Source organism: Poecilia formosa, unplaced genomic scaffold (genome assembly GCF_000485575.1).
Source record: "Poecilia formosa unplaced genomic scaffold, Poecilia_formosa-5.1.2 Scaffold300, whole genome shotgun sequence".
In the NCBI taxonomy this organism is placed as follows: Eukaryota; Metazoa; Chordata; class Actinopteri; order Cyprinodontiformes; family Poeciliidae; genus Poecilia; species Poecilia formosa.
In genome coordinates this window covers 607,572-614,905 of record NW_006800239.1, presented here as the reverse complement: position 1 = coordinate 614,905, position 7,334 = coordinate 607,572, and the positions used below count along the sequence as shown (strand labels likewise).

At 41.0% G+C, this 7,334-nt stretch overlaps 1 protein-coding gene across 2 annotated transcripts in view; it reads right to left on the bottom strand.

Annotated features, from left to right (window-relative positions):
- Nucleotides 1–7,334, bottom strand: part of acvr2aa (activin A receptor type 2Aa) — a 12,550-nt gene that overhangs the window by 1,880 nt on the left and 3,336 nt on the right. The window contains exons 2-11 of one of the 2 annotated variants that reach the window (XM_016660851.1): nt 6,817–7,012; nt 5,369–5,484; nt 4,308–4,453; nt 3,693–3,716; nt 3,332–3,475; nt 2,225–2,368; nt 1,471–1,604; nt 1,282–1,396; nt 644–782; nt 50–180 (exon numbers count right to left, since the gene is read on the bottom strand). In XM_016660851.1, the coding sequence (XP_016516337.1) occupies nt 50–180; nt 644–782; nt 1,282–1,396; nt 1,471–1,604; nt 2,225–2,368; nt 3,332–3,475; nt 3,693–3,716; nt 4,308–4,453; nt 5,369–5,484; nt 6,817–7,012 (1,289 nt within the window). The remainder of the gene's footprint in view (nt 1–49; nt 181–643; nt 783–1,281; nt 1,397–1,470; nt 1,605–2,224; nt 2,369–3,331; nt 3,476–3,692; nt 3,717–4,307; nt 4,454–5,368; nt 5,485–6,816; nt 7,013–7,334) is intronic. The other variant, XM_007572419.2, reaches the window with a different exon arrangement.

Sequence of the window (7,334 nt, the reverse complement as noted above, 5' to 3'; positions counted from 1 at the left end):
TTCAGTTTTTAAGACAGTGGTGCATGCTGGGTAGTGTAGTTTGACTCACTGCATGTTTCTGCCAACACTCCCTCAAGGTGGGCCTCAGCTTCTTGAAGACCACCACCTCCTGCATGTCCTCCAAAGACGGGTGCTGGCCCACCTCCTCCTCAAACGGCAGCATGTACTCATCCACCGGACCTGGACATGGAGCAGAACCGGATATGAGCAGGATGTTAGTGGTGGCCTCAAGTCACAGAACACAATGAAGATGTTTGACTGAGACTCAAACTTTTACATGATAAAAAGGTCTGCAGAGAAAAAAACCTCTCAGAATAAACAAGATTCAACAATCCTGTCAGGAGAAAATCTAAGACCTGTGATTAACATATTACAGGCCAACTAACTTTTTAAAAATGAATTAAAGACATTTTAAGGCCTTAATTTTATTTATATGAATTTAAGGCTTCTTAAGAATGAGCAGCCACTCTGCCTGAGCTGAACTTGTCCAGACTGAACCCAGACTTGGTGTGTTTTGGACAGAGCTCAGCTCCCAGACTGTTTGGTTCTGATAAACGTGTGAACCACACAGTTTATCACACAGTTGTTAAACTCCTCCACTATTTTAATGATCCAGCCCGACAAGTCGGGTCGTGTTTGTTACCGTCAGCAGCCTTGCAGCGTGAGGCGAGCTCCCACAGCACCAGGCCCACAGCGTACATGTCTATCCTCAGGAAGACGTCTCTCTGGAAGTTAATGGCCCCTTCCAGGACCTCAGGGGCCATGTAGCGCCGGGTCCCCACCTGGACAGGGACATAGATAGAGAGATTACACAAAAAAGGTTGTTTTTTATTAATAAAACTGATCTAAAAGAACTTTAAAGTAGAGCTAAAGCTCAAGAATCATTGACACTGATGCCTAATTTGATTGTTTATCGACTATTCGAGAAATGGCACATTCTACAGACTTTTCTTTTTAAGCGTATTCTCTACAATATTAGAAATACACAGAAAAATAAACTTTAGTGGAACAAAAGTATATACATTCTGTACAGTTTTGACTAACCATGTTGTTCTTTCAGCAAATTGACTCTTTTTGAGTCTGTATAGTCCAATTAAGAATGAATCGATTACTAACCAAGTTGACAATTATTTCAATAATTGATAAATCATTCTAGTCCCACTTCTGAATAACTAGATGTTTCACCCATCAGCCACCAGAATAGTGAGGCCAGCTGCAGGTTACCTAGCAACAGCCCTTTAGAGGAGATTACAGATCAGAACTTTTCGCTGGAGGACTCACGTGTCTGTGATTCGCTGCCGAAAATTTCCCAGCCTCAAATCTCAGAGCGAGGCCGAAGTCAGCGATGCAGGCCGTCAGGTCAGACTTCAGGAGGATGTTCTTCGTTTTAAAGTCCCTGAAAGAACAAGACGACTGAAAACCTTCTGTCTGCCTGTGGTTTAACCTCCGTACCTGGATGTGACGTCTTACCTGTGAGCAATGGAAGGTTTGTGTCCAGGTACGTCCTTATGCAGGTAGGCCAGACCTCGGGACATCGTCTGAGCGATGAGACAGAGCTCAGACCAGGAGAGGACGTTGGCTTTCAGGTAGTCGCACACTGAGCCCTGAGGACACAGGACGGACAGGAAGGATACCGTTACATGGCTGTGTTGGAATATTAGTTTGATCACTAAAATAAGTGCAGGTTTTACACTTTTGCAGCAGTAAAAATTAAATAAATGTCATTTTCAGGATTAATGGTTCTGAAGGTGCAAGTCAATGTTTACGCTGCACTTCTTTGACTGTCCAGCAGAGGTCATTGTGTGTTAATTCAACAAAACTTCCAACAAGAAACTTGCATGTCTTGTTTAAATCGAAATCTAAAATTATTTTACATTTTAAAAAATGGCACTATTCTGTTTGTGTCTTATGTAGGGTTAGGGTTTGTTTAGCACAAGAGTTTAACCAATTAATGAGTCATACAAACACTAACATCTATTGGAGAAAATTACATATTTTTGTAGAAATTATGCGTTTCTGGTTGAGATTCTCCGCATTACTTGCAGGTACATCTTTTTATGTTTGTTGCACTTTCTTCTGTATCCAGCAGAGGTCATTGTTCTGTGCATATAGCTTGATGGTCTATATTTTATTTGCTGCAATACCCTGCATCACCAGCAGAGGTCCATCCTCTGTCTTAAGGTGTTGTAGTACCATAGAAGCCCAGCAGGGGTCACTGTTTCACCTTGTCATGGTAGGCAGTAATGAGCCAGAGCTCCAGCTCGGCGTTGCAGCCTCTCTTCTCTGCTCCGATGAACTGCAGCAGGTTTTCGTGCCTCATCCCACTCAGGCTGTAGATCTCGTACTCCGTCTGCCACGACTGACGTTCCTGAACACACAGATGGAAAACTCGACATTAAATAAAGCAACTCTGATACAGACAGTACTGGAAACATTTAGTAAAGTAAAATGTGTTTGGGGCGTTTTGATCAGTCTCTTGGAACTCCAGGGATTCTGCAGAAGTCAGTAAATTAAATTTATTGCCATTTTTCTCATTCATAACGCCATCGACAGTGAATGCATAAAGTGAACAAGTGTTTTTAAAAATACTATTTTAAGCCACTGGCAGTAAAATCATAAACTATTACACATTTTGTGTCGTTTCAACAACAGATTACGTCATGTGGCTTAGTTTGAAAACATTTCTTTGCAGTTCTAACTGCAAAGAAATGTTTGCAGTTAGAACTGCAAAAGCAATGGGACATTGCTTTTGTCCCTCCATTATTGGGCTGGATTCATTTTCAGCATGATCAGCTAACTCATCAGCTTCCTTTGGCAGATCATCTTTCAAGCCTCTTTTCTCCCTCTCCCTTTTTCTTATTAAAATGTAGCCAGATTTATCATTTCCACATGTGAAACATTTGGCTATTTCTGAATCTGGCCATCCAATAAAGGTTTTTATTGGATGAGAATGAAATACCAGAGGAAAAAACAACTGGACAAACTTAACCATTTTCTTTATCTAAAGCTGATTTATGGCCCCCAGATTGCATGCATGCATCTTGTTTTGAAAACTAGTAAAATTTATTGCCACTGAGATTCAAATTTTGTTTTTAATGTCATTTTCAGCAACAAAGCAATTCATTAAAAAATCATACCGTTACCAATTGTGAAATTAGTAAACATTACATTTTGTCGAGTGCCATCATCCATATGGTTCTAAAAGCCACTATTCATGTTTTTGATTTACACAAACTCAGTGTTTCAGCTGTTTTGCAGTTTCCTGGAAGTTTGTCGATTAAAGGCTTTAAATTTAATGACTTTAAATCCTGAACTGATGGAACAGACTCACCTGGATGGGGAAGACCTTGACAGCTACTTGTTCACTGAGCAGCTGAGCCTTCCACACACAGCCAAAGCGCCCCCTAGCTTTGACCTCCAGCAGCTGCACAGGCCTGTGACCTAAGACGGGGGAGGGGGGCGTCGGACCAGGGTCCTACAGGAAAACAGAAACAGGAGGTTCTGGGTGAAATGGGATCCATCAGATCTGAGTCGTTTTCTGCAGAATCAGAACCAAACAGATCTCCATGCACCATCATCATCCTCCTCTTCCTCAGTGGACATCATCAGTGTGAGACAAGCACAGGCAGCATCACAGTGATCAGTGTTTGAACACACAGAGGGAGGAAGGGAGGGATGGGGGCAGCTCTTACCTCCATCAGAATGTGGAAGACGTTCTGAGGCATAAACACAAACAGGAGGTCACAGTCAGAGCTGATCTGAGATCTGCTGTCAGTCGCCACCAACAGCGCTGAGCTGCTGACTCCCTTGGCCACAAGTTTATTCACAGGGTACAAAAATGTCCGACTGACACCACCTCAAACGTCTGCCATCGTTTGACATGAATAAACGATCAGAGTCCTGATCCAGAAGGGTTAGAAGATGATGAGCGTTTCTGATGAGCTGCGTCTCCGTTACTGTCTGAACAGAGAGGACTCGGAAACTAAAAGTCAGGATCTGGCACTTATGTGGAGTGGAGAACCCTGCAGTGTTTGGACTCAGCCCATCACACAATGTTCAGATAACTTTGTCAGATGGAACTAATTTCCCAGGGTTCCCATGGCAACACCGGACACAATCACAGAAGGTTTGAGCTGAACTGTTTAGACTCAGTCTGTGCCAGTAAGATCAGTTTGGAGCAACAGAAAAGAAAAGACAGAACCTGTCAACTGTTTTTGTTTGTTTTTTTTCATATAAAATACCATAAATAAGAGATCAAACTGCAGCTGAACCGTTTCGCTCATGGGACCAGAACCAGGTGGACTCACCTGTGTGGGCAGCAGGACCGGCGGGTACGGCCGTCTGTGGCGTCGGTACATCCAGAAGGAGAGCAGCACCGCGCCGCTGACGGCCAGGCTGGGCACCATGGAGAAAATCAGAGGCTCTACCGGCTGCTTGGGCGGGGCACTGGTTGCTATGGAAAAATACAAAGAGGATGATGGGAAATGAACACAAGAGGCAAAAATATCAGACGCAATATAACCAAATGAGAATAACCAGGTGTGATGAAGTTGTTAACCAGGAAGAACTGATGATGTCATCAGGAATGTCGTGATAAATTCTGCTGGACTAGAAATTGTCCCAGGAGTTATTGCAATAAATAACTTTATCGCAATTACATTATTATTTGATGCAACTTCATTGCATTATTATTATTATGTATAATAATGCAAGTTCACCTTCTCAAAAAAACTTTAATTTTGTAAAGAACACAGTAACATATTTTAAATGTCCAAAATAAAACAACCACAAACCACTGAATGCAATACAACTAGAACCATTAATTAAATTATATATAAAGACGCAACTAACTTTCTCTTCAAACAATAATCAGAATGAAAATCATCAAGCTTATTTTTAACTGATTCATTTCTTATTACAACATACTTGGATGCTATCATGTTACCATGAAGTCATCAGGGTAACAATGATGACATCATCTGGATTTGGACGTTATGCAATAATTATGACATCACGGGACTATTGCAATATCCGGATGATGTCATAACCCAAGAATTATGATGTCAGCTGGCTGACATCGTCATTACATATCGGTGTAATGATGATATCATTAGTTTATTTCTAAAAGTAGGAAAGATATTGACGTCAACAAGAGATTATTTAGACACCAATCAACATCATATCTTAATAAAATATGAGTCTAAGTAAACTGCAGGTCTAGAGGCAGAACGATCTACCCTACAGTTTCAAAACAATACAGGCCTGATCTATACAGAGTTTCTACATCTGAATTACTGACACAATCAGTAAAGTTATAGGTCTGATGAACAGGAGGTAAGGGCATGGCCGGTAAACAGGTATCTCTTACGTGTTGTTGGGGCCATGCTGACGTTGGGTCGGTGGGAGAACTTTATGTTACACAAACTGACATCACAGCAACAGAAGAAGACTCCAGGGGCTTCCCCCATGTCCACACACTCACTCCTGGTGGAGGACGAAGAACAGAGACACATCATCATCACCATGTGAACGCAGTGATCAGCTGACCAATCAGAGTGAAAACATCTCTAGCTGAACTCTAGTGAGAATGTTTTTCATTATGATTTCTATTTCTCCTGAAGAATCATTTGTCAGGCATTATAATCACAGTGGTTTCACACAACCAAAAAAATTCACTTTTCAGATATGAATAAATGTAACCAATGTAGAATAAACCATAATAAATGCAATTAAAGACATCAGCAGCTTCACAGGCTTTCAAGATATCAAGAGTTACAAAATAAAAAGTAAATCAGGAAATAATACAATTAATTTACTACTGATAAATATTGCAATGTCCACACCACTCAATGCTTCAGCATGATAAAAATATACATTAAGTGAAGGAAGTCAGATCCACCCAACAGACCAAAAATACTACAGGCATGCAGAAATAGCATGCATGGTGCTTTAAATATAATAATCTGCCAAATATTGTATGCAAGCAGTTCTATACAAACATTGATGCCGATATGATGAATGTGATTTAACAAATAGCATAGCTTTACTCAATATTTGTTTTAGTCAGAATTATCTGTTGACTGTGGAAAAAAAAAGGAAGGAAGTTATGTTTCACATCTGAAATGTTCATTTTCACAAGGACATTAAATACTAACATGATTTGCCATATATGGGAGCAGTCAGGGAATCCCTTTCTTATATTTTAATAAAAGAAACTTTAACCTGGAAGTTTTGGGTGATTGAAAACCGTTTGGTTTTGAAACTGAACATTTTAACATTTCAAACAGGAATCCATCTACACCAGCTGTTCTCAGCTCAGATCTGGAGCATCAAGGCCGTTGTGTAAAACAGGAGATGCAACACAAAACTGTTTTGTTCGTTTAATAAACCTCGAATGGCTTCTGTTGTGATCTTAATCAATATAAAGACAAAGTGAACTAAAATTCACCCCGAAGGGATGGGAGATGTTGCACAATAATTCTATGGAAACACTGATGTTTGTCCTCATAAAAACTAAAGTAGTACACAGCTTTCATTATTATTCAACAGGCAGAAAGATGTGAACTCACCGACACTACAGACGCTAATAAACTGGTTCAACAGGATGTGAAGGAAGCTCACCAACCACCATGTTACGGTTAACTTATTAAATCACACAAATAATGTTAGACAGGCAGATTGCACAGTAAACACACAGATAAACCCAAAGCTATTCAGATTCCTGCCACATTAAAGAATCCCTGCCTGTGTTCGGATGTTCTTTTATTTAATAACCAATCGTAGGAGCACAAACAGTTTTCCCCCTGAGCTCCTCACCTGTAGCAGCTGGGGTGGTCCAGCCAGCAGCCCTGCTGGATCAGCTTCACCTCTCCGGAGGCGTTCTTCCAGGTGGAGAAGCAGTGCTGCCGCTTGTCCTCCTCCCCGGAGCAGGTCACCACCGTCGGGACGGACGACGACGGGTTGTGGGTGTACTGAACACACTGGTGGCTCTCTGAGTGGCCCAGGATCGAACCTGACGCAACAAAAGACTTTCAATATGCAGACGTTCTGCTGCAGCCGTTCATGGTGTGGAAGAGCTCATTAGCAGTCTCACAGGACTGGTTTTGAGTTCACTATGATTAAAATAAGTCCTACACAAATTAAATAAAAACTTAAGTTATTAAATATTAAACTTTTTCAGTTTAATTTGGCGTTTTTCAGCTCTGGCCTGGGACTTGAATGCTTTTACACCAGTGTACAGTAAGCAGTTTTCTTCATAAGTTAAAACTAGGTTTTAGTTGGCCATTATAATCCCTGCTCTCAAGAAAAATCTCATTTAATCGGGATGAAGTTAG